The 27012-nt window shown below is 41.1% G+C and overlaps 1 protein-coding gene and 1 long non-coding RNA gene across 3 annotated transcripts in view; one reads left to right on the forward strand and one right to left on the reverse strand.

Annotated features, from left to right (window-relative positions):
• Positions 1-6819: 6819 nt before the first annotated feature.
• tln2b (talin 2b) overlaps positions 6820-27012 on the reverse strand; it is a 90032-nt gene continuing 69839 nt past the window's right edge. The window contains exons 35-57 of one of the 2 annotated variants that reach the window (XM_006789323.2): positions 26781-26942; positions 26492-26632; positions 25584-25765; positions 24675-24807; positions 24456-24557; positions 24170-24340; positions 23314-23460; positions 22141-22242; positions 21893-22012; positions 21079-21225; positions 20004-20170; positions 19468-19651; positions 18988-19113; positions 16919-17035; positions 16278-16463; positions 15690-15797; positions 14883-14988; positions 13479-13603; positions 10949-11074; positions 10791-10853; positions 10508-10690; positions 10301-10426; positions 6820-8553 (exon numbers count right to left, since the gene is read on the reverse strand). In XM_006789323.2, the coding sequence (XP_006789386.1) occupies positions 8425-8553; positions 10301-10426; positions 10508-10690; positions 10791-10853; positions 10949-11074; positions 13479-13603; positions 14883-14988; positions 15690-15797; positions 16278-16463; positions 16919-17035; positions 18988-19113; positions 19468-19651; positions 20004-20170; positions 21079-21225; positions 21893-22012; positions 22141-22242; positions 23314-23460; positions 24170-24340; positions 24456-24557; positions 24675-24807; positions 25584-25765; positions 26492-26632; positions 26781-26942 (3153 nt within the window). In that variant the 3' untranslated portion in view covers positions 6820-8424. Of the gene's footprint in view, positions 8554-10300; positions 10427-10507; positions 10691-10790; positions 10854-10948; positions 11075-13478; positions 13604-14882; positions 14989-15689; positions 15798-16277; positions 16464-16918; positions 17036-18987; positions 19114-19467; positions 19652-20003; positions 20171-21078; positions 21226-21892; positions 22013-22140; positions 22243-23313; positions 23461-24169; positions 24341-24455; positions 24558-24674; positions 24808-25583; positions 25766-26491; positions 26633-26756; positions 26943-27012 lie in introns of both variants that reach the window. The other variant, XM_006789321.2, reaches the window with a different exon arrangement.
• LOC148101979 (uncharacterized) lies at positions 19521-23361 on the forward strand. Its single transcript, XR_015719242.1, has 3 exons — positions 19521-19767; positions 21833-21968; positions 23325-23361. It is a non-coding gene; the product is annotated as an uncharacterized LOC148101979 (long non-coding RNA).

Here is a 27012-nt window from a genome sequence, read left to right on the forward strand (position 1 = left end):
TTCCATTCCTTGGGGCTATAAAATGTCTTGGTATGCACTTCTAGCTCAGCCACTGTTCTCCCTGCCTGTCAGAGCTCTCTGGCACGGATGGCCAGAGGAGGAGGATGCTGAGATTGTGTTGTATTTCTGTGGTTTTGCTTGATGTAATCTAAATCACTTCATACAAACTTTTCTTAATGCATCCTCTTTTGAGAATTCTTTTCGAGGGAGAGTAATTTTCCTTACTTACGACTGCCATGTCAGTAAGCAAAAGACTTTGCATGTTGTAAATCCAAAACAGGAGACGATGGTTCATATCATGTTTTCGTATGAGTTCCAGACTCCAAGCTGACTAAATGAAAGGGCCATAATGTGAAGTGTGTGTGAGAACCTCTGGTGATGAGACATTCCAGTGCGGTTCTGGCTGGCTGTTTGAACACACGCACTGTGTTCACTGTGCCTGGGTCACAGTGGCCTCTCCGAAGCGAGAAATGCCACAGGAACCCACAGCTCTGCAGCACCTGCATTTTCATACCAAAGCCTGTCTTGTGGCCCCACGTTTGATCAGATGCCACGACAGTTTTCCCAGCAAAGCGACGACTCACCACACAGCTAGGGATCTAGATAAAACAGTTGTGCAAAGTCGGTCATAAAGCAGCTGAGCGGATAGACATGAAAATAAATAGACACTCATTTGGTGTGGTCTGCTTAGTTCCTGCCCTGGGGCCTTGGATGTCAGAGATAACAATGTACAGTACGATAAAAGGATCATTATGCTGAGGCGGCCTGAAGACACTCCCATCAAAAGAACAGGAAAGACTGGTGGTGGGAGGATCCCTTTATTAAATAAAAGCACCAGGACATGATTGTAAAATCTTGCTTCGTGAATTAGATGAATTAAATCGTACTTCAGTACAAATGCAGAAAATGTTATCAGCAAAATGTACTCAGAGCACTGATGCGTGCTTGTATGCAAACCTAATGGTTTATTTACACTGAAATTCACTTCATAAAAGGCAGAATTAAGCCAATGGACAGATGTGGGATCACTGGCATATTTGTGGGGGGCCCTCATCTAAAGCATGTTTTTTTTTTTCTGCACAAACTACTTTTAGTGAGCCAGTCAGGTTTTGGAAGGCAGCAAAAGCAACCCTTTCCTTTTTCCAGGCCTGGGGGAAGCAGATAAATTGCAATGAGAGTGCACATTTGTGAGCGCTTGTGGCTTCCCAGTGTGTTGGCTTAAGAAGCTGGCCTAAACCACTATATTTATGGGAATAGAGTCAAGTTAGCTGAGTTATCTAAATGCTATTCCTTTATGATTCCTAGCTTCCTAATCAATCACATTTTGACCTTTGTGCAATTAGCACATGTCCTTTATATGCTCTTAATGGCTTTGCTATCAACTGTTGCTTCAAGTGCATCTTCAGAACTGTTTTCATCAAAACCCCACAGAATCAAAGAAGTTACTGTCGAAAAGTCTCAATCAGAAAAATTGGAAATAGTTGTCTTTCCATGCATGAACATACATGGAAAGACAATATATAAGGCATATAAGGCAAGATTTAAAGTCAATATTTGGTTTAACCACCACCTTTATTCAGCACAGGATTCTCTTAGTTATGCTTTTCTGCAATTTCTTTAAGTAGTCTTCAGGAGTAGCTCTCCAGGCGACTTGAAAGACATTCAAAAATCTTATTTGGATATTGGCTGCCTTTTGTTCTGCCATCTGTCGAAATGGCCCCACGCTGCTGCAATAATGTTGAGGTTTGGGGTCTGGGGAGGCCAATCTACCACTGATAGTGTTCCACTGTGTGTTTCTATCCATGGTTTGCTTTTCCACTGGCAGTGTATTTAGAATTGTTTCTTAATGTTTTGTTAATGAGATGTTTTCCAGATGGTATTGTATGGTGGATTAAAATCTGACATTACTTTTCTGTGTTCACCATTGTGCCTTTCTCCTGAGTTTGGTATTTCTGTAGATTTGACCAAGAAAATGAGAACACTTGTGTTTTTATAACAGGCTGCTAGAGATATAATTTAAAAGTTGTGCAGACACACATTGGTTCATCCCTTGAGTTCATAATATGCATCCCTTGGGTGCATATTATGTGCTTGAATAGATCAGTGATAGGTCAGTGATAAGTGGGGTAGCGAAAACAAACACACAAACACCCCCCCCCCCCCCCCCCCCCCCCCAAAAAAAAAAAAAAAAAAAAAAATCAATCAAAAAAACAAAAAACCTCCTTTGCAATGATTGGATAAGAATAAGGACAAGCAGTCAGTGTCCAATGAAAAACTTTGGAATACCTGCCTGGAGAACTATTGTTTGAAACCACTTTTGTTGCTCATTGAGAACAAAGTATGAAGAAATGAGGTTTGGCTCAAGACTTTTGCACAGTATTGTACATATTACTTTGGAGTAATATGTACATATGTATTATGTATGTATGTTCTGTGTTCATAACAGGGGTGCCCCCAAGCCCCCTATGTCTATATCTATATATCTATAGATATACATATCTATATCTATATCTCTCTCTGTATATATCTATATATATATAGATATAGATATATATGTATGCAGGCAAGCTGGCAAACAAAAGTCAATAATAGAATGCCACATTAAATGTAGGTTCTCACACCAAAATTGTGTGAAATTTGATGTCAGCGTTGAGAAAACCTCGCTGAGCAGAGAGTGTTTATTCAGCTTTAACACAGGGTGGGGAGGCCACAGGATTGAGTGAAGAAAAGGAGCCAATGACTCTTTTTTTTCTCCTCCACAGAAATGCGGCCTGTCATCTGACGAGTGCTAAGCAAAGTCTCCTTATTAAGACAGAAGCATTTGGATGGCGGAGTGTTACGTTTCATTCTGGACAGCTTAAATCCAAGGAGGCTCTGCAGATCAGATGCATCCGGCAGCACCATCTGAGACAGGCTGCTCCTCAGCTCTCTATCGCGACACCGTTTTCAGCAAAACCGAGCAAAGTGTAAGTAAGTCGCTGAGGAAAACCTGACTGTGGAAGAACGTGTTCGGAGTCAGAGGATATCATTTAATAGATATTCCTGATGTTACTTGTGAAGCTCTCCAAATTTAGCACCCAAGTTTTCAGTCTCAGCTCAGTCCCAATATAGCCCTCCTGTCATTGCTGACTGAGAAATACTGTGCCTTCCTTACGCGATGACTGAAGGAGCTGCTGTGCTGTCAGGGGAGAGGTAGACAGTGAATTTTGTCACTCAGCAGGCCGATTGAAAATCTGAGTGTGACTGTTTTCTAACCTACCTACCTTTAAAAAATACACCCATTATGCTCTTATCTTTTGGAAATTGGTGTATTCTATTTTATGTAGCCCAAGTATGAACATACCTGTACTATTATTTTAACCTGTGTTTTAAGTTTGTGAAATCACAGCAATTAGACAATAACGAGCTCAAAGTTATGAAAGAGATCATCTATACTGACTCTGTTTAGTTTTAAATTAAAGGTTATACACTGTTAGTTACTGTAAGTGGAGAAGTCAACATGTTGGGACAACCCCGCTAATTACCTAAAATAGTCATGTTTTCCAGAGTGGAGTGAAATGCTCTTTAAGATCCATCAGCTGCTGTCTCTCAGGTTTATGTTAGGGAGCTCTGCTTCTCAGAGCAGTGGTATGTGAGTATGCCTAAACAGCAGGCATCCTCTGAAACAATGACCTCATTCATTTAGGTAAAACCATGCTGTAATTCCTCACTGTATTCTTTTCTATAACTGTTAGACAATGTGATTACCAAGACAGTACAAGCATATTTACACAAAGCTCTTGGCAGTATCTGTGAGACATGAAGTGGTTTATCATTTTAGCTGAAGAAAACTTTGTTTGGCTGTAAAAGTGCCTTTCCCCAGACGCAGGGTTGAATTTCAGATTTGGAAAATACATTAAAACCATGCTAATATTGTGAAGATATAATATAAATAACAAGAAAAGCACATTCCATGGAGAGTTTTGTAAGGAACAGCTTGTTAAATATGTTCTTCTTTTATGTTATCATACCTTGTTTGGGTCTGGACCTTGTAAGAGTTTTGGGAAAAAATGGACTGAAGCCAAGTAGCCATTCAGCCCATAAACAATACTGGTTTCCAGTGTTTTATCAGCCTGAATAATTTGAAAATTACTTTCAGCCTGACACGGCTGCTGAAGAACTGATAAGCTATTTTTATGGCCTTCTTCTAGACTTCTGCACTGAAATATGTGTCTCAGTAGGATTATATATATAAAAAAAACATGTTACTGTAAAAAAGGTGGAAGAATGAGTGCGCTTGGAAAGAAAAACATCTTGTATTCCCAGAGATTATAGCTAGCAATAACTTTTTGTTCACAGGCTGCTTGTTCAGAGAGAGACCCAAGAAGGACACTGTCAGGTTAAAATGTTGTCTGTGCACAAAGGCAACAACATAAAAGAGAAAAACCTCAGTAGCACGCTGTGGACAAAAAGGCCCAGCCCAAAAACCCAAAAGCCTTTCCTGATGTGCATTTTTTCCAAACCTCTCTTCCTCTTTCATCACGTTCTCTAAAAGTGAAAAGAAAAAATAGCTCAGGGCAAAGGCTGTCTCACTCTCTGTGAATTCACAGACCTTTATACTTTCTCAGTCTGTTTGGTTTAGCCTTACCTGAACCGAATTCAAAATAATAATAATAATAATGATACAGTGAGTTCACATAGAGGCTTTTTTAGCACGAGACTTATGAATGTTTTTCTTAATAAGTAAAGCATTCACCGCTGTTTACACTATTAAAGAAATCCCTGAAATCCAAACCAGGACATGGAAAACTAAAATTTGACAGAGCATTATCAAAAAGTGCCTACACAGCTTTCCAGTGTGACAACTCCCAAGCTCACATAGGCTTTTATTAGTGTTAAGCCCTAATTCCATTCCTGCATTACTTCTGACCTTACATTAAAATGCCTGCCACTGAAACTGGAAAACATATAAACCAGTATCAGCCTTAAGCAGACCTTAGATTAGCTCTGAAATGATTAAAGTGTAGAGGTGATCAAGTGTCATTTGGCCCAGCTATGTGTTAGCCTGGCTTCACTTTTAGGAACTTGAGCGTGGAACAAAGTCTGGACTAAATGGCTGCCAGACTGCAGGGATTAGGCATGGCACAAGACACAGCAAAACAAACTTTCCAACACAGCAAGTTTAGAACATTCAGGATGCCGGAGATTTACACTGTCGGTGCAAGGGATTACTAAGTGTGTCATGAAGCTTTTAAATACTCAAAAACTATTAGCAGGTTCTGAAGTTTCCTTCAACCTTTAATTTTTGTTTTCTAAACACTTTCCTCTAATTAAGCTAAACATATCTTGCATCTTCTTTCCTTTACGCTCCATTTGTTTAATATGCGATGTGCCAAGTGACTAAAAAAGACAGAGCGCTTAAGAAAAGCCACACACTGAAAATGTAAAAGGGTGTGCGTTAAAATACCCCTTTTTGTGTTTTGCAGAAGAAAGCAATAAATGCAGCTTAGCTCATGGCAAAATTATTAAGTGCAGGTCAATAGCAGGAAGGAATTGAACGGTTTCTCTATTAACTCATAAATTTGCTGAGTTTTTTCCAAAGTTCACCAAAAAACAAACAAAACAAAACAAAAATCTTTTTGGTCTCAGGCACTGAATGGAGATGGAGGGGAGAGGGTGAGTAGTAGATGGGTACTCGCTCTTAAACACATGGCTTCAGTTTCCCCTCTTCACTGTGGCCTTGCCTTGCATGAGACCAAAACATTCAAACTACCAAATATGGTGTTCATTAGAAGGACAGTGTGCTGTGCTGGCCACCTTTAACCATACTTTGCACACTATGCCCACATTTTCTTCTAGCACAGAAGGATCAGCTTTAGTACGAAATAAGCAATGTATCACCTGAGAAGAAAAAAAAAGGGTCAAGTTCACTCTCCTGATTGACTAAATCTTCAAACATGAGGCTTATAAAGGCTGTAGCTGTGGAACAGTAACTCAGAGTATAAAAATACTGTGAACTCTCATTATTGACCAAAATATCTAAGTGGGGATTGTTGCATATTTCAAGGTCTGGCCTTAAAGCAAGGAGAAAAAAATGCATCCACAATGTCCATATTTGGTCTGGCTAACTTTGCCAGTCCTTCCACTTGAACATCCTCTGACCTCCTGATTCAGCTATGAAGGATAAATGCTGACATCTTCTGGCAAGAATGCAGGATGATTTATTCGACTGGACATCTTTTATCTTGAGGTTTCAAAAAATAATATATATGCATATAGATATATTAAAGAGTAGACGTACTTTTGCCTGACTTTGGTCTCTTTATCTGGGGTCAGAGTAGTAGTAGAGCTGCAGGGGACACTATTTCACATGAAAAAAAAAAGCAACAATCATCTTAATGTTACCGGTTGTCTGAAAGCTTTATTTGTGGTGAATACAAAAAATACTTTTGTGACCAGATAAATATCATACATACAGCATCAAATCAGAAAACAAACAGATTCTGTTAAAGAAAGCACAACACGTATTCATAAACAGAGCTAATAACTTTTTCTATTTTCCATTAATACTTTGACAAATCGGTCAGACAATATATTTCAGGGTAATTCGTACATTTACTGATAGAAACTTAATTCTTATAGTGGTTAGACAATGAAACATTTAAGAGGGACTTGGCATAATGAATTGAAACAATTTCTCAACTTCATACACAAATTGCCACATGCTCATTGAATGCAGTCTAGCGTTAGTCTTTAAATCCTAATGTATCCACAGATGCCCTTTTATATCAGCATTGGAACACTGTCAGCAGGTAGGCCACCAGCCAAGGCATTGTACTGTATGGCAAAGGGCTTTTTTTTTTTTTTAATTAAGACCCTAATAGGGAATAGACTGGCATAATGCTTTGATCCAGAGAGGACAAGGCTCAGGCTCCCACCCAGCCTGGTTTTCAGCTGCTCGTAGGGCAGACTCAAGTAAGGCACTAGTACAAAAAATAAAAAATAAAAATGCAGACCAGACACTGACGCGGACAGATGGTGGAGCTGAATGCTGAAAATTTGAAATACATTATATATTAATAAAGGAAAAGAAAATCAGTTTTGTCAGAGTGTGATGCCATTTCCTTCTAGATTGTTAAGCAAATGTCCTCCATTCAGTATAATGGGAGCTTTAAATTCAGTGCATAAAGTTATGAGCCACTTTATAGCACAGTGTGTGCTCATTTCATTCAAGAGCCTAGAGTTCAATATGATTGCACACCCTTCCAAACAATAACAGCGCAGACTCTTATTATCTTTCTCAAATATTCAGTGTAAAGTATTGCTATAGACAGACCATCTGAAGTGAAATGACTTTAGCAGGACAGGGGCAGTGACTGTGTGTATGTAGAATAAAAGCACTGGCGACACCCAAAGAGAATCTGGCCAGTGTCAATGGAGAAGGAATTAAAAACACAAAGACGAGCGAGAACAAACATGACAAAAAATGTAAACAAGTATTCCTTACACAAGCGTGTGTGGGAAGAACTGTGAGTGGGGGGGATGGGTTACATCAAATGACATAATGTACAAGCAGCAAGACATATTTGGTCACATATCATCCAGATACTCTGAATACCACAGATTATACCTATATAAGAAAGTGGTCAAGAATAAACATCTTTATAGCTAGTGATGGCCAGTGGTCATGTTATATTATCATTTAGAGACCCTCATCGTTTGGCATCAAGCAGAACAACATAGTTTAATCATAATCATTGATTTTTCTCTTTTCAAGATTTGCTAGTTTAACAGCAAACCCCGTGTTCACATTTTTTTTTTTTTAGTAAAATACAAGTGCCTTTTCACTCTATACTACTCTATTGGTTAGTAGCTTCGCTGATATGTTTAGACATTATGGTGCATGCAAGCCAGTGGTGAAATGAGACGTGAGAAATCTTCCTGCCTTTCTATTAATGCTTTGTATACCTGGAATACAAACTGTGGACCCTTAGATTGAATTTGCCGGTTACATCGATATCACCAGTTCCTTTCTATTCATTTTAAACCTCAAACACTTTTGAGAACATTCAGTGATTATACAAGATTTCTTTGATTCATGATTGTAACAGTCAGTAATGCTCATGATGCAGTAACACCCACAAATTAATGACACGTTTATCGTACGACTTAAACTTTCTCAACTTGCTTATAGGAACAGCTTTCTTCATATTAAAGTCTGAATGTCAATGCCATTCACTGACAAATACATACACGCACACACACAGCCACATACACACAGAAATACACCGAGCACAGGCACTTGTTTTATCACCAAACAGGCCTGCTTCAAGTGCTATATTGTCCTTGGTTTTATGAGAGTTGAAACAGCCAATACTTGACTGGCATCTCCCCGTGACAAGAAGGTCTCGTCAGCGCAGCGCACGTCCCCATCCGCTGCGTCCGTCAGCCTTCGTCCTCCCTCAGTTCGCTGGGCAGGAACTTGTACTGCTGCTGTCTGATCTGAGCCAGCTTCTTCCGAGCTTCCTCCAGCTCTCGCTCCTTCCTCAGCATCTCCTCCTGAGCTGCAATGATCTGAGGAAAATGAGAACAATTGACAGAAGAGTCACCACTACTATGCCTGTGGATAGGCTGACATGATAAACCCTTGCTGCCATGTCCCGAGCACAGAACATGGCAGAACACCAAGACTTTCATTATGTAGATAGAAATATAAATTTAAACAGTACGAAATATATTTTGCTAGAAATTTTATGGCAAACTGAGCTGATTGTACTCAATTATCAGACAGCTTCATTAATAATGGAGTTTGTCAGATTTAAAAATCTAATAAAACCTCATCTTCTTCTTCCTAGCGTTTGTCCTGCATGGCAGGGTCCGCTCTGCGGCAAATCCGTCTCCATTTGGCACGATTGAGGGCGTCTTCTGGGGCGGCATTGACGAGCTTCATGTCTTCCTTTATTCTATCCATCCACTGTTTCGTCAGCCTTCCACGGGGTCGCTGGCCACCGGGTTCAAGCCTCATTGCCGTTTTTGCCACTGAGCTGTCATCTGAGCGTAATACGTGTCCGTACCACCGTAGCCGTGCCTTGCGCATTTTCACCGTGATTGGTGCAATGCGAGCCGCTTTCTGACGTCTTTATTCTTGACTTGGTCCCATCGCGGGAGGCCTAGACACCACCTGAGCATTCGCATTTCCATCGTGTGCAGGGCCTGTTCGTGGTTGGCGGTGGCTGGCCAGCACTCCGATCCATACAGGGCAACCGGGCGGACTACAGTCTTGTAAATCTTCGCCTTGAGATGGTCTGGCATTCGACGGTCGCATAGCACACCCGTCACTTGATGCCGCTTCATCCATGCGGCATTGACCCTCGCTCACACGTCCAGAAGGATATCCCCGTCGCCACTGATCATCATCTAATAAAACCTCAGCAAACCATAAAATAGGTAACTGACTGTAACTACGTTATAAATATATACATAAAATTGAAAATATACGAGTGACAATTTTGTGAAGAATCAAAACGTGTTAACTACTTAGACCAGGGGTGTCGAACTCGAGGGCCGGTGTCCTGAAACTTTTAAATGTGTCCCTGCTGCAACACACCTGAATAAAATTCGTAGGCCATTAGCAAGAACTGACTGCATGGTGAGATGGCAACCTCTAACATTACTCAAGTACATTTAAATAAATGTACTTTCTGAAAAAATGTACTTGTAAAAGTACTTTTGTTGCACCGTGTTAATTCATTCATGAGCTGCTGTAACATGAATCAAATGGCTGAATTGCCACCTCAGCATGCAGTCAAGTTCTATAAAGCTTTGCCAATGACCTACTAATTTTATCCAGGTGTGTTGCAGCAGGGACACATGTTTTTCAGGACACTGGCCCTTGAGGACTGGATGTTCACCCTGTACGAATGTGAACAAACCAGAATTAAAAAAAAACAACCGATGAACTTAAACCTTTTTGATGTCTTTTGAATACAGTACTCAGCAGTGACAGGTGACAGGCTGAAGTCCAGCTGGGGTGCAGCACTAATATGGGAAACCAGTCACGGCTACAGAAAGTACTGTTATTTGTTTCTGTCGGAAGAGAAATACACTAAAGGCTTTCAAAAGATATTCAGCTGTGGATGCCTTGCAAACCTGGTAAACAAGTGAGAAACAAAACTGACGGGCTTCTCATCTACAGCAGCTCTCAGCGATTTCAGAAAAACAACTGTGGCATTTTGGCATATTGGCAAGAAAAGGGCACATCACAGAGAAGTAGTGATTTCTCTTCTAGCCCTCAAACATTTTTTCTTTCCAGGATTCTTACCTGAGCTATGCCTCCAACAAACTTGGTCTTCACCACAACGCTGTCATCCTCCGTCTTGTCAAATGCTGCTTTCTGAGCCGCCTTGACTAGATTGTCCGATGCTCGCTTCACAGCATTACCAGCCACCTTTTTAGTGACATCCCCAAAATTAGTATGCGTGCAATAAACGTTTACAGGGACAAATTAAAAAGTGTGTTTCAGTACTACCTGTAGTCTCCTCATGGCTTCTGAATCCTGGTCTGCCTTCACCTTGCAGGCCACCAGCAGCTGAGCTGTCGAGGCTGCAACCTGCTTGGCTGAAGAGATGAGCTTCTCCTCACTGGCGTGGCCCTGCACTGAAGCATTAGCTGCCTCACACAGATTACTGGTGGCTGCTGCTACCATACGTGCCTGCAGCATTAAAGAAATATGCATGTAACAAGTTGGCTTTATTTAAAGCCTCATTTGGTGTTTTAGAAGGAAGGTTTTAGAATAATTCACAGCGACTTACAGCTGATATGAGACCCTGTGACCACTGGCCATCGTCGACTGCATTGGCTTGATTGGATCCCACCTGAGGAAGAGTTTGGGGGAGAAATTCAGATGTTGCACTGTGTTACTGCAGAGTACTTTACAAGTGCCTAAGGTTTGCAGATTGTGTAGACTGACCTTGCCCTGTGCCACCAGTTCTCTCTGAGCTGCAGATGCAGATTTAACAAGAGCGCTAGTTGCTGCAGCAATGGACTTTGCTGCTTCTAAGATCTGCTCCTCAAAATCCAGCGTCTCATCTGCCTGCTGGAAGGTAAACCACATAACTTACATTTAAAGTGAATTTAATTAGTTAAAGACATCATCACCTTTGCATCTACACTAGACGCATCTGTGGGTGGGAGACCAAGTCACTCATATGCATTTAGAGGACTAATTAAAATACAGAGTACAATCCTAATTTAAAAACAATTTCAGCTTTTATTTTTACAACGTGTCTTGGCCAAGCTCGGATCCTCCACAGTCCGTCCAATCAAAACCTGCTTCACACTCTTGCACATTCACACCCGTATACGGAGACTGCCAAAGCTTTGATAATTGTGGTGTTTTCTTCTATTACAATTTACTTATATTCTGGCAAATACTGCTCATAAATCCTTTGTGTTATTAGATGAATGGTGCTATAACCTCAGTGCTGATAATAAGCTCAAAACCATGGTAAAGCACAAGTTTGTGAGAAACTGCTTCATTTTTCAAAATTTTAATCTGTTCTCTATACACATCTTTATAGATGACTAAACTTAATGTGCTGTGTAACCCAGCACCAAGAATCTCATAATACTGTGCCAACTTGGAATAATTATGCCCACAAATTATTTTAGAACCTTACATTCAAGAGTGTTAAAAAGCTTTATAAATACATTAGAATGCCTTAAAAATACAGTATATCCAAACTAAACACTCTGCCTCGTACTACTTTTTAGACTAATGTCCCACACAGCTTTCTAAAACCTTCAAAATTAAAGAAAAAACAACACGTTGTCCTCAATTGCATCTTTTTCCTGATAATGGAACATAAGCAGTACTGCTTAAGCTTTTGCGTTACACAAAGTGGCAGCAGATATGTGATATGATAAATCCAGTCATTACACCAAAGTAAACAAGAGGCATCAGTTCAAGGACATTCAACAAATGGCCATCTCTGCAACATCGGTCAACAGCATGCAGTTGATCACAGACCTCGATAAACACATAAGGCACACGCGGCTGGAGACAGGGCGGGACACTGTAGGAATATGTTTGATATATAGTTGGACTGAATAACAACCTAATATATCAAACATATCAGACAGAGCCCTGCAGAGAAGGCTTCCAGGTCTACAATGGCTTGAGGGGTAGGGAGCAAGGAAGCATGCTTGGGGGGCAGGAGAGCCCTCCCTCCTTTTGGATGGGAGGGATGAAGGAGCAGAAAGGAAGGGGGGGGGGGGGGGGGGACGAGGAAGAATTCAAGCAGTTTTAAACAAATAACCTAAACATCTGTTTGAACCCATGTGTTTTTTTTAAGAGACATTAGACCTGCTTTGTGATATTAAATAAAATAGCTCGTACAGTTCACCGTCTTGCTTCACATCCCCATAAAATCTGTATCTCAGACCTGGGATTTAGTTTTGTCCTGTAAGCTACATGAGCAGAAATGACAGGACAGCACAGTTACAAATGTATATATATATAAATAAAAATAAATTGCTTACAAGGACAGATTAGTTCAGGACCTTTTAAATACTAAAGCTTCCTCTTAGATCACTAGAGGGAGACACTGACATCAAAAAGAGGAAGCGCCTTTCACCCACTAATCCCCTTTCATAAACACAAAGGTCATCATAAATGCAGTCTGCAGCTCTGGAATTGTAGTACAAAGCAGAGCATTATAGAGTCTTCATAAAAGCTGATGTATTATAAATATAGAGATTTTGAAATCACACACAGACAGAGGTTTGAACTGATAGAAAAGGGGAAAAGCACTAGAGGCACAAAAAGCAAGACCACATAGATCTAACTATCCAGTCTCCAGAGACAGACACAATCATGCAGAGCACACCTCAAACCACAATCCTGTATTGCATACAAAACGTGAGTAATTCGACTTCACAAAAGCACAGTTATCTGCTTGTTAAGGGCTAAAGTCGCTCTGTTTTTTTAGGGAATACCGCAATGTGCGCGTGGGGGAAGGTGAACAACAGGCTGAGAAAACCTCCCTGTTTCGTTTAGAAATGATGAACACTGCAAAGAAACAAAAGGAAATGTGTCCAATAAGGCAGAGAACCTCTCTTTCACAAAGGGTCACAACAGTTCATCGCACTTTTGAACTCCTTTCCAAAATAAGCTTGAAGACCCAGCTGTGTAATTGCGTCTCTTGGCAGTGCAACTCAAAATAAAGTCTCAAACTACCTTTGAAGAAAGTCGTACAAGTTAGATCACTGGACCGAGTTGTCTGAGTCATCACGGCGTGTGTAACAGAATAATTTTATCCTTTTATGATCCCACGTTTGCAGCTCGGTTAATAGAAAGAAAAAGAAAAAAAGAAAGACTCCACTTCAAAGCCGGTGTCACCTTTTCCTGCCTACACCCCACGTTGTCTCCCTGCTGATTAATGGCAAAAACCTGTGCGTGGGTTTGCGTGGGTGGAAAAGGTTGAGAGGGCCACTTTTACCTTGGGCTTGGCCCTGGGTTTCAGCTGCTCTAGTTTCTTGGCTGCAGCTTCAATGGATGCTGCTGCTCCGAGCAGCTCAGTCTCAGCGATGACAGTGGGGTCCTCAGGGTCCACGCACTCTGATCCTGGAAGAGATCAAAACGTAGCCAAACAGTGATTATCGCAATAGTTTTTGAACAGACTTTCAAAAAAGTACAAGAAAAAAGTGATGGTATAATTTTATGTAAGAAATAGCCCTGCTTTGCTTTAAACAAATGTTTCTATTCACACGCAGGATGCCTTGTATGTCTTAAATCTGAGCTTTCTATACATTCCCACAAACTGTTTGCAGTATGACAGTAATGTCTGAAAATTGATTAAGATGGCTAAAATTAGACAAAATGCACACTTGATGGATCGTTGTTTTTTTTGTACGTTTTTAAGTGCCCATAAAATGTAGCCGTTTTTGAACAGCTTGGTAAAGCAGATGGAACGATGTTTTCATAGATTATCTCGAGCTCTGGGGAAATCTGTTCTGCACCCCCACCCTACCCCGAAACCATCTACTCTCTACCCCCTTCTGACTGCATGAAAGGTGATCTGGAGGAACAAAACAGACCGTATCCCACTTACCTCCGTCTGAGGCAGCAAGGAAAGAGCAGGGAGGAGAGAGGGAGAGAACACATGGGACATTAGAGAGGTGAAGTGGATAGCCCCACTGTGTCCTAGGCAGTACGCTGAAATCTAATTCTCATCCAAACACAATCTATTACTCCTGTCAGATGGAGCATTGCAACATCTAGAGAAAAAAACACTCTAATATGTTTGTGTCATAACCATCCTACAGAGCTTAATTTGAAAGACAGCACGGTAATCACTCTTTGGTGTGATTTCAATATTCTAAAGTGATTCTCGTGACCCATCTTTATCAGGGTGTGCACACACACACACACACACACACACACAGGTTTGGGAGCTTGACTAGCACCATGATATTCACGCACAAGAGGATTAGGGCTCCTTTGACTAATCTCTGCCATCTCCACAATCCTGTCATGTTTTTTTTTTTTTACATTTTATCTGATTGAGTTGGCTCCTAGGGGAAATTCCCCTCCTTTAAAAATGTATTATCCAGTTTTCTCTTTAGGGTTTTACACCAAGTGTACCTACAGTCATTTATAAAACAAAAGCGTTCAGTCAAAACTTTATGGTTATCGCCCATACCTTCATAAAATGAATGTGTCCTTTTCAAAAATACTGTTTAGAGAAACACTTGAAAAGTTAAGCATGCACAACTTTTATGTGCATCCATAAAATCCTGACATCAGTCAGGATGGGGTCACTCGTAAGTAAAGACTATCAAGCTATTCTTTTTTGTGTGTTCTGTGAGAGCGTGTGTGTCATCAGCTGTGCGTCTGGACTCACCTTTCATGGCCTCGGCGATCTGGACGAGCTCCGTCGCACACGCTGCCACATGCTTCGAGTGCACAGCCAGCTGCTGCTTCTGCTCTGGTGTGGGCTTCTGCAGCACCTGAAAACACAAGAGCCAAACATGTGCAAAGGCACACACACACACACACACACACACACACACACACACACAAGAAGCAAAGGTAAACACAAGGTAAAAGATTAGTCAGAGATAATTCTTTACAAAACGAATCTGTTCATTTTTAACCTTTCTTGATTACATGTTAAGAATTCTGAGTATAATTTATAATTAACTTGCTGAAAGACACTAACCCATGTTGCAGAATGTAAAAGTTGAGGATCCGTTTTTGTTACTTGAGCAACTATTTCTGTAACTAAGTCATATGTTGTGGATTTTAAAGTCCTTCATGTGCCTGATGTCTTGCCAGACTCGGTATGATGTGCCCATTAATTATGCAAACGAGATCCGTAATTATGATACTTAATGCATTAACTGGCAATTTGTCTCACATGGACACACTTGTCTTCACGCAGTCTTCATGCAGTAATTTTTGCAACAAAGCAATTTCACCAGAATGAGTTGCTAATTTCTATGCAAATATATTCAACAACAGAAAAAATAAACAAAAAACAAAATCAGATTTTCTAAAGGCTTGCATAGTGGCCTAACACAATTTTTTTACGTTTTATCCTATGAGGATGTCTGAGACTTTTTTTATCAGTGCAGGGTGAGTGCAAGAGGCCAGGAGATGCACACAAAATCACTTGTATCCTTTATTTATGAGACTACTTCTTTCCAACCTGCAAGACTTGCTCCAGAAGGTTGATGTATCCGGTGGTGCACTCAGAGCCATATTGCAGGGCTTTACTCCTCAGTTCCTCACTGACTTCAGGGTGATATGCTGCTTGCTGTAAGGGTAAGAAAACAATACAGGAGAACAGGAGATTTAGGATAGGACACTGAAATCGTTCCCATAGGAAAGGTAACATTTAACACGAGTGCAAATGCGCTACGTGGGGTCAGGGAGAGCATATTGAGAGAGCATTTTGCACATTACATAGTTCCAATTACAGATAAAATTCAAAGCTACCAGAAAATCAAGTCTTCAGTCACTGTTGTGCTTTGATTTTTAAAACCACAGCCTGCAATGTTTGTACATGGTTTTATTTTTGTCTTTTTACAAGCGCCCTGCTGTTTGCTGAAGGACGTCCTGAGTGATGCTTCGCTGCATGACTTTGAAAAGTGACTGAGTCATTAGCAGTGGGAGCAGACATACAGTAGACTAGCCTCTGTAATATCTGCTCTCCACAGGATGGGCTCACATGCTCCCTGGCAGCCTGGTGCTGTCTGTGTGAGGTCTGCTTTGGTCGAGCGGCGTGGATTAGCACCTTGCAGGTAGTCAGCATATCGGAGATGGCTTTGCGGCTCAGGTTGGCAGTGGCGATCACATCCTCCTGCTGAGCAGAGTTGCCTGCGGCCACTGCCTTGGCTGTTGCTATGGTGATGCCCTTTGTCATGCGGGTGAACTCCTCAGGTGAAGTGGACTTTTCTGGGACGTCCTTGGACTGGAACACCTGACACGATGATGAGCCACAAGCACAGGTTGATATAGCCATGGAGCTCAGATATGATAATACACGAGTGCACGTGAATATTGTAGAGCAGTTATAGTCTTAAAATTGACAGAAAATATTGAAATAGAAACCAGAATAATTAGAATGTAAGGTCGTCTGATAAGAATTAGCAGTTTATTCAAGAGAAAAAAACAGTCTTAAAATCTTCTTTTCTCACTCACATCTGCTACCCAGACCCTGATAAGTGCTGTGGGAAACCTGCAGGAGTTAAGAAGGAATCAGGAGGAAAAGAGCTGGCCATAACAAAAGAACAGAGAACAAAAAGCTTCTCTGTGTTCCCCTGAATTACAGACACAGATATCTTCTTTGAGATCTTTTTTCCAGAAAAGCACGGTCTCAACATTTTGACTCCAAATAAATCATAAAGAAGACTTTGACCTGTCAGGTGCGCTTACCGTCAGCTCCTGCTTGATGCACTCAATGGCGGCTTCCAGTGCCCTCGTCCCACGGGTGGCTTCATCCTCTACTGCCTTCACTGTTTTGAGGAGCGACGTCACGTTGGTGACCATGACCTGTCAAATAAGGAGCGCAACGATGAGACCTATAGACAAACCAGGAGGTGGAGCTCTTTCTCCTCAATGGCAAAACATATTACATTATTATTGCTTTTCTCTTCAGTGATTCTTATACAGGGAAAATGGTGTTGAGGGTGCTTATCTAATGGAGATAAAGACAGAGTGGTGCATTTCAAATTAAAATACGGGATTATTAAATACTGGTAATGTCGTTTATTTACTGTCACAGATGTGGAAAAAAAGCGATTAAAATTTCACTGACTCATGGCGACACATTCTGCTCTGTCTGTGCTGTATTCAAGCAAAGTGTGCATTATGTGCTTGGGAATTTGAGAAACGTCACCAGGGGTTTGGAAGGGTCCCATTCGGAGGTCACCATATGTTGGATGAACTGAAACAATCTGTCAACATGAGGATGTTCATGGGTGGGCCCCAATTCAGTTTATATGAGAAAACATGAGCAACATTTACAGGTACAGGAGGTTTGGAGATATTTTTCCTGCTGTCTAGACTTATCTGAAAGTCTAGTACTAGCTTCTCCCTTATTTACAAGGAGTCAGCACAGTGGATAAGTCAGAATATTTTATCAATTAGCAGATTTTACTTTTACACCAGTTCCCTTACAACTACCAGGGATGAAGCTCCAGAACATTTTAACCTTCACAGATAGGTGTAGAGATGTAAACACTGTGTGCTGAGAAAAAAAGAGAAAACAAAAGAAGCAAAACATATATATATATAAAGATAAGGTGACAGTGGCACATGATGAGTGGATTCTGAGAGGTTTGTCAATTCCTTTCCACTTTTGAGAAATGCTTAAAAAAAACCCCTCAGGTTTAAATACTTTACCCATCTCTAGACTGGGCAGCTTGTCATTCTATTAGATACACCCAGCAGGAAGCTATACAACAACCCCCATTTGGACCAGAAGTTTATTTTCTAAACCAGGGGTAGGCAACTCCAGGCCTCGAGTGCCGGTGTCCTGCAGGTTTTAGATCGCACCCTGGGTTAACACACCTGAATCAAATGATTAGTTCATTACCAGGCCTCTGGAGAACTTCAAGAAATACTGAGTAGTCATTTAGCCCTTTAAATCAGCTGTGATGGATCATGGACACATCTAAAACCTCCAGGGCACTCGAGGCCTGGAGTTGCCTACCCCTGTTCTAAACCATTGTTTCCAGACCAAATATTTTAAAAAATTCACCTGTTCCATTGTTGCTGGATGCCTGTCGGGTGTATTAGATATTTAATACCCTTAAAAGAAACAGTAATAGGGGATGCATAAATTATAAATTAGACCAACAAAACCTCAGCTAACTTATTCAACTGATTAGTGTTGATTACTGATTTCATCTGTATTTGTATTCTCTTCATACATAGAAAAGCCATCTATCAGCTGTATTAATATAATTTATTTTTGATCCCTTTTGCAATATGCACACCACATTAGATGTGCACCACCATCTTCATTGTATTTTTACATTTTATGACACTGTGAATCTTCTACATTGTGCCTGTGTCTTCCTTCCACTGATATTAAAGCCGGTACAAAAACCCTGCATTACTGTAGTTCCAGCAGCGACAATGCAGAACATCTTGTTATAGTTTTCAGTAAAGCACACAGTCCCCTCCCTCTCTCTCCTGCATAGAAATGATGGCTCAAGTCCCACAGATACGACAAATCTTACACATCCTGATAACAGCTGTCATATCCTCCTGGCAAAAAACAGCTTCACGCTGCATTGCAACCACATATATCAAACTAGAGCAACAATGCAAGGAGAAAATTTATAAATACATATCTACATGGAGCATCCTCTCTGTGAGCGAGACTCAGCTGAACAATAAATTAAAGATACGCGCCACAAAAAAAAAAAAAAAGAAAGAAAAAAAAAATCACTGCACAGCTAAACAGATATGACAGTTTGAGTGGTTTATTTCCTCACCTTGGCAGCACTCTTCAGCTGATACATGGAGGGGTCGTCAGCTGGTTTGCCTGCAGCACATTTGGTGGCACCAATGAGTTCGGCCAGAGCCTTGGCCACATCCCGCACCGCGTTTATCAGAACCACCTGGGGGGATAGAGCTGGAATCAATACGGCACAATGGTCAAAGTAAAGGTTTATCAGTTGAGCCCTAGGGAGAGGATTTACCACTGCAGTCCTTATCACTCCCACCTTGTCATGATACTTCAGACTTAGTGGAGGGTAGCGATAGAGACATATACACAGGGGAAGGAAGAGACCATGTGTATCAGATCAAACTGCAATTATATAGAAAAATCTTACATACTTACTACTATCTACAAGAAAGATAGTAGATGACTAATAATAGAGTACCATATTATGATGACTGCTGAATTATAAAAGTGCTTTCTGGAGATAAATATATACCTTTTTAACCACTCTATTTCAGATTCTGATTACCTGTGTCTCTGGGTCCTCAGAGCCCATACTGGTTGCTCCCAGTTTGACCACCTCTGTGAGCTGAGTGATGGTCTTGGCTGAAGACTGGGCAGCCTGGGCCAGTTTCTCCTGGGTTGACGCTGCCCCAGCAACCAGCAGTTTGGTGTCTTCCACTAGTGCCTTGGCTGTCTTCAAGATGCTTTCCCTAAAGGATGGGACACATTGTGACACAATCTGCTCCAAAGTCACACTTAACAGCGATAGGAAAGGAAGCCATGACTGCTTTCTGAGCAAAACTACTGCACATTATGTGAAATGCAGGTCAGTATTTAGCTTTATTGGCAGCTGCATTTCTTTCAAGTGAGTCATCAAAACAAGACTGAGGCTCAAGTGTATGGAGAACAGTGTATGTGCAGCAACTTAAAGATATAACTCCCATGTGCTGAGAACCTGTAAATCCATTTCACATTTTTAACATCTCAAATGGGACTTTATGGTAACAGGAGGTTTACAGTTTTTGGTCTTTGTCTGAATGTCTTCCTTGTGTCTCATCGCACCTGTGGTCTGCAAAGGACTCTTCACTCTCAGGGTTAAGTGTTCCAGCTGAGGCGAACATGATGGTGGTGTCCAGGTCAGCAATAATTCCAGAAACTGCGCCTGCTGCAGTGATACAGGCCTGAGTGCCTTTGTTTCCTGCTTGTAGGGCTGAAAGTACCAAGGACACCTGGAACATGCATGTGTTACAATAGTTAGACAGCAAGGTCCCTTAAACATCATGTTAGAAGGCGTAAAACAGCTAAAAGTTAACCTTGATGATATATTGTGCCGGTTTAATGATTGTATAGCTGCTTTTCTATAAGGTGTTGTCTTAGACTTTTATAAGTGAAATGAGTTACCCTACAAATGTTCAGAAACATCTGGAAGATATGGATTAAAGAAGGAAGCTGGGAATAAGAGGAATGGGCCCCACTAAACGTTAAATCAGAGTCTGCTATGCATTCACATTAAGTCAGTGAGCCTAATGCTGCAAGTTACACAACTCCCTCGAAGAACCGTGTCTGCTCATCACTCATAAACAAATGGAGGGCCCTGAGGTGTGCATTTCAACAAGGCACAAGCTTCACATATCAACAAGTGTGAGAGCACAAATTATTCAAGACTGATATGAGCGCCGAATCAAATCATTTCCTTGGAGTGAAGACAAAATGTGTGAGCAGCATGTCTAGAAGCTGCCAGGGTCACAGCGTGGAGACATTAATATTGTCAACTGCACAGTGTGAGGGTGGTCAGAAGAACATGGCCTCATGAGTGCTACAATAATACAGTGAGACGACGCTAAAATTAGATTCATTTAATCTTTTTTTCTACAAAATGTAAGATTAAAAAAAAAATAATAATAAATTATTGTATTATAATATATTACTGCACAAGCTTATCTTCTTTATAGCTTCATGTGAGTAGCTATAATTAAAGAATACAGCTATAACACTGAGCAATGATTTAACCATTTTGTAAAATGCTAAAACTGAATTCACGTTTCATGTTACATAGATGAGATTTTGAAAGTCAAAATAATGTTGAAAATGAGCTTTTCCCCCTGAATGAGCCGTTTAGGTTATCCATATCGCTTACCTTCTCTGTGACTGCACGGGCGCACTCGATGAGCTCCCGTTTGGAGAAGCTGTCAGTAGGGCTGAGCTGCAGGGCTCCAGCCTTCTGGACCAGGTAAATACAGCCATGGCCCAATTCTTGCACCCGCGTCTTTATCTGGAAGCCAACCTGAAAGCATAACCAGGCATCAGCTTCACTGCAGCCATCTCATTTGTGTCATTATACTACACAATAATCTCCTTAACTGGCATCTCTCTTATCCAGCGGGTGGGTGATAAATGATTTCAAGCACCCTCAGAGAGGGAATGCTGGCACTACACCTTTAATTTCCAGACTGCAATTCATGGGTGGGTGGTACTTCATTACAAGCATCACTATAGGCTTTTAGACTTGTAGAGGCGAAATGTCGCTATGGTAACCAGCAGTCTGTTATATACAAGATATTGATAAGAGCTGTGTGCTTATTAGGGCAATATTTCCACACATTGCTGTCCTCTGGACAACAGAGAAAAGCTTCAAGTCAAGAGTCCGTGGGTGCTGCGAGAGACTGATGCTGGAGGGTTACATTTCTGTTTGATCTCACATTGCTGGTGCAGCCTTGAGGAAGAGGCGTCATATCAAAGAACACCAAACATCTGCTCTGATCAGTGTGTGAGCAAATACATCCGGAAGCATTTTGGTGTAAAATGCAGACCTATGCTGATAACTCAGTCTGACATTTCTGCAGCACAATTGCTAAAAGATGCAATGAATAATGATTTTCTTTTCCATACAGGAGTGTAACGTTCCCCCCACATCCTCCACAAAAAAGAAAAAAGAAAAAAAGTGTTCTCACCTCCTCTGGCTCTGCGGTGGCTGCAGCAAGGTATCCTTGGTGTGCCAGCTGTCCGTAGTCCACCGTCACCTGAGAGGCAAGGCCACCGAGCTCTTCGGGGCAGGTTACCGACTTAGTCATCTGCGAGAATATGCATCAACTGATTAATGTTCCTTCAGCACTATTGTCAAACATTGGCATTAAAGATTTAATGTAAATACTGCAGACATGAGTTACGCATGAATATTGTAATGCATTTGCATGCTCACCATCTCCTGTGCTGTGATGGCAATGGCCTTAGAAAATTTGACCATGGTGGTTTGGTAGTCTACAAAGGAACCCTCGGGTTCAGGGGGTGTTCCTTCAGCCAGCTGTAAAGATTTTGGTTTAAGGTGTATACATAAACAAATATTCACAAATATGAATTAGAAAATCAATAACCTAATTTTGAATGAACACGCTTAATAATGAACAATACAGAGTTAGTTTTATTCTGCATCATTTGAAAATCATTTAAGTGTATCTTGCTTTGTCCATTGATGCAGGTTCCAGAAAGAAATGGAACATTTTTGCACACCAGACAGATCAGGCTGATCATTAAATATGTAAGGATGTTATGCTATCTGCCTTTTTCAGATGCATTTGTGCTCTGAGTCCAAAGGGAGAGCGCTGAGTGTTTTATTTTTTCAGCTGGAGAATGTCCAGTGAATTAGTAAATATGTTGGTTGCAGTGCATTGACAAAGTCAATAAATCTTGGATTTTTGAAATATAGACAAAATACCTGTAATGTCCTGGATGTCAGATTACACCAAAACATTATACAATTTTTATTCTTTACTACACATGTGAAGGATTCATATGTAATTTCCCACATTACAAGTCTACAATTAATAGATTAAAAGTGCTGTGCTGAATTTGCTAATTCTAACCTTATTTTTTTCCCCTGAAGCAGATACAACCCCATTTATTTCACAGTTACGTGTCAAATGATATTTTTTTTAAATGTATACATTTATTAAGCCATTTCCACTTTGTGTTCTTCACAGATATTCCATTTTCTAGATAACGTGCACATTCTAATTAAAAGTGTAAAAGGCACAAGAAGGGAAAAAATAGGTGTTTCCTGAACTGAGCCAAGTGCTTTACATCTGAGTTTGCACATGTCGCTGTCAGTTATTAACTAGACTGTCAACACACACGTCCTCTAGCAATATGACTGAAAACTAACATCACCAGTGGGCTGTGGATTTTAAAACGTGCCATCTTCTGGATTAATAAGAGTCATACACAAGCACACTCTTTCAGAACACCCACTGTGGCTTTGAGAGAAAGCTCATTCTGCTTTCAGACAAGTCGGGGGTCAAGTGGCAACTTGAAATCCACTCAAAGTACCCAAGAAACATTCTCTTGAAACTGAATGACAACAACAATCTTTACTCACCCTGCCCATAGCCTCAGCGATGGACTCTACCATACCCCCAACCATGCCGCCCTCGCTCGCTGCCTCGTTCAGAGTCACCATGATGTCGTCAACAGCCTCCTTCATCAGCTGGGCTGCTTCATTGATGGCATCGTGTGTGTGGGATGCCTGGGGACACGGGCAGCTGATTAACGTTACTGTGACGCCATCTCAGTTTAGCCAGGAGGTAATTCATCAGCTTGACAACAGCTCTACAGTGCACCTCAAGCTAGTAAGAACTCAGTGTCCAACTAGAGGACGTGTCACCAGGCTGGTTCCTTTCTGATTTAAGAACAGATATCATCCCTGCTGGCTAATAATTCAAACTTAGTCTAGTTTGTACAATAGTAAATCTATATCTCAGAATGTAGCTCATTCTGAAATGATTGTGCTTTTACTCAAACTCTGCTGCCTTCATTACAGCCATAAAACATTGAAATGAGCTCCTTAGAAGCTTTTTTTTTCTTATCAGATTGTCTGACTACCCCAGGCTTTTATAATTTTATTTTTATGGGATTAGAAGTTGTGCAATGAACAGATTTAAAAAAATCACTTAAATCTTAAAATCAATTCCAGCACTAACATAGAAAACTTAAAAAGAACTCCTGAGGCTTTGTTCTGCTCAGTTTGATAATACAAATGGTTTATAGCTGAGAGAATTAGAGAAACTGTGAAAGAAGGGATTCATTAATGTGCAACAATGAATGGACTGACAATGATGGAGAAAGATGTTCCATTATTTTTGAAACTCGTTGTTTTCCATTCCATTACAGCTCATCTCTGAAGTCAGGCAAAACACAGCATCGACATGAATAGTAAAACTGACTCTACACACTACCTTTGGGTTTCCCCCTCCTTCCTTGGCAGCATAGAGCATCTGCAGGGCGGACTCAGCAAGCGTCTTGGTCTGGTCCAGGATGGTCATCTGCTGCTGGTGGTCATGCAGCTTAGAGGCCAGGCCCACCGATGCCATAATGAGTGGCTCAAAGTAACTGGCCAGCTGGGTTACCTGAGACAAAGCATTTAGGACAGTAGTCAGAGAAAAGTTGAACCAAAACATACAAAACTGTGTGTTTGCCTCCTAAATTCAGAGGGAATGAAGAGCTACACTGTCAGACTAGCACCTTGTGTCCTAGTTGGGCAGCTTCGCCTCGGGCAGCTGTAAAGACTGGATCAATGAGATGACCAATCTCCTGTACCGAGGATGTCAGCTGCTCCTGGAGTGCCTGGTGAGTTACAACAGCAGAGAATTACAGTAAAAGTCTCAACAGAAAGACTACAGATCTCATTAAGTTCCTCTTCCCTCTCACACAGGATACAGCTGATGGGGGATTTGAACTCACTTCCATGGAGATATCATCTCTGCAGGGTAGGGTCTGGCCAACCGCTGCTAGTGAAGCTTGCTCAATGTCCCGGATACACTTATTGATGTTATCAATAGAGTAATCACACTCCCTCTGTCCCGGTGCCTTGTCCCTGTCACCAGAAATAATGGGGAAAAAAAGAGAGAAATGTCTCTACCTTAATGTGCAAATAAATATATAATAAGAAAATCTGGAGATTTGAGTTGTAAGAAAAATAATGCTAATATCTACCCATAGCAGATCAGCTTAGATAAATATAAACAGTAAAAACAAGGAAAAGAAGCTTGCTTGGTTAAAAAATAAAGATCAAAAAATGAAAAAAAAAAATATATTCACCTAAAGCCCTAAAGCTCACAAATGAATCTGTAATGCAATCTGTAATCTTGCAGTCATATTATTACCATGGGCTTTACCAGGCAATCAGCACATAGTCACAATGGTCTGCCTAGCTAATCAGACACTGGCTTGAAACTCATTTTTGTTATGCAGGCATGAGAACGCCATCATTTTTCATTCAGCTCCCGAGAGAAAGTGGCAACACGTTTCCTCCAAATGCTTGAATACTCGAAAAATACTGACAGTCAAGGTTAAATGTTAATGTCTGTTAATTGTAGGTCTTAGTTGCCGTGAGAGCTGGTAGGACACCACATAATGAAATGTGTTTCAGGTCCACCGTAGCGGGCCCCACCGTTCGCTAATCTATTACTAAGCAGTGGGGAACTCAGTAGCTATATACTAATGCAGCAATTTCCTGCTTAGCTGAAAAGATGTCACAAAAAAGTCCTCCAATATGAGAATTTTCTTTTCTCTCACTGCAAGGTAACCTTTCTAAACTTTGAAGACATGGCTGCAGAGACAGATATGATCACAGGCGGGATTAATACAAACCTAATAGAGGTGATGAGACTCTTGATGGAGTCAGAAACTGTCCTGGAGTGGCCGGCTAGTATGGACCAGGTGGGGGGATCTTTGGGGTTAAGGACCAGTGAGCGGGCTGTTTCTAGAAGGTAAGTGGAGCTATCGAGCATGGAGCGGGCTGAACGCACAATGGGCTCCTGTGCTGCTGAGCCCTGTGGAAATGAAAAGATTAGTGTAGGAGAAACAACAGCCCAGGTAACAGCTCGACAGTGAAGAGCTAGCTATACTGGTCTGACAGTTGTTAATATTCCTTGACTACCTGAGCGAGATCAAAGGTGCAATCAAAGGGAGGGATGAGATTAGACAGGCAGCTTTACACAGACTCACGAAGAAACACCTTCAGTCTTTATGATACGAGCAAAACCCCCCCCCCCCCCCCCCCCCCCGACAATTAGATTAACAAGCTGAAGATTAGAGCAGCTGTGCTAAGAGAAAGTGCCGTTAAACACTGCCCTCCAACAGATTACAGCCATAAAGCTTTTAGAGGACTATGCGCAAACTATTCCACTCAGATTGAACAAAAAATACATCCTTCTTTTTGAGCCTTTCCTTGACAATAACAAAAGGAACTGAAATATCTGGACCTCAATTCAATTTCCTCTCCTGCTCACGGCACAAACCTTTGCTTGTTGGCTCAAATAAAAGGCAGTTTTTAAGCAAACTGAATACACAAGTCACAAACACTCATTTAATCTCACTGAAAAGCGCAATATCTTCTGTAGGATGAACTGAACATTTTCACTGCTCCTAAAAAAAACCCAGTCACAGATCTCATTTGCGTTGTTGAAAAGATTTTTATTAACTTTCCGTCATTTAACAAGAAAAGGTGAAGGACATTTTAAAGGAGCATTATAAACAAGCATCAACTGAACGAATACCTCATTGCTGATCTGAGCTGGAATGCTTGCAAAATCGGGGTTGTTGGCAAAGGTCGTCAGGTTTTCCACAGCCTCGAGGAGCGGGGCTGTAGCGACGCGGCACCTGTTTCTGTTCTCTTCGGAAAAATCCCCATCCAAGGCCTGAAATAAGACAGTCATGTATATTTGTTCATTTGGCTGTTTTTGTAAGTGTGTAACTATTTATACACACATCTGTATCTTCTCACTTGACGAAAAAGATATCTGTAACAAATTTACACTCAACGTTTTGATCAGTTGGGGAGTTGACCTTGATGGTTTTGACGAGGTTGGCTGTGGTGTTGGCCACCTCTTTGGCTGACTGGACAAACTGTCTCCTAGCCACTGGGTTGGAAGTTTTAGAAGAGGCCAGGCGACAGGCGTTACAGAGAGCCGAGGTGTGCTTGGCTACAATTGTTGCTGCAGACAAGACCTTATGAACAAATGAACCAAAACCATTAACAAAGAGGAACAGCTGTATAAAATAAAATTAGGTAAGGCAT

Source organism: Neolamprologus brichardi, chromosome 7 (assembly GCF_056152115.1).
Source record: "Neolamprologus brichardi isolate AB-2024 chromosome 7, ASM5615211v1, whole genome shotgun sequence".
Classification (NCBI taxonomy): Eukaryota; Metazoa; Chordata; class Actinopteri; order Cichliformes; family Cichlidae; genus Neolamprologus; species Neolamprologus brichardi.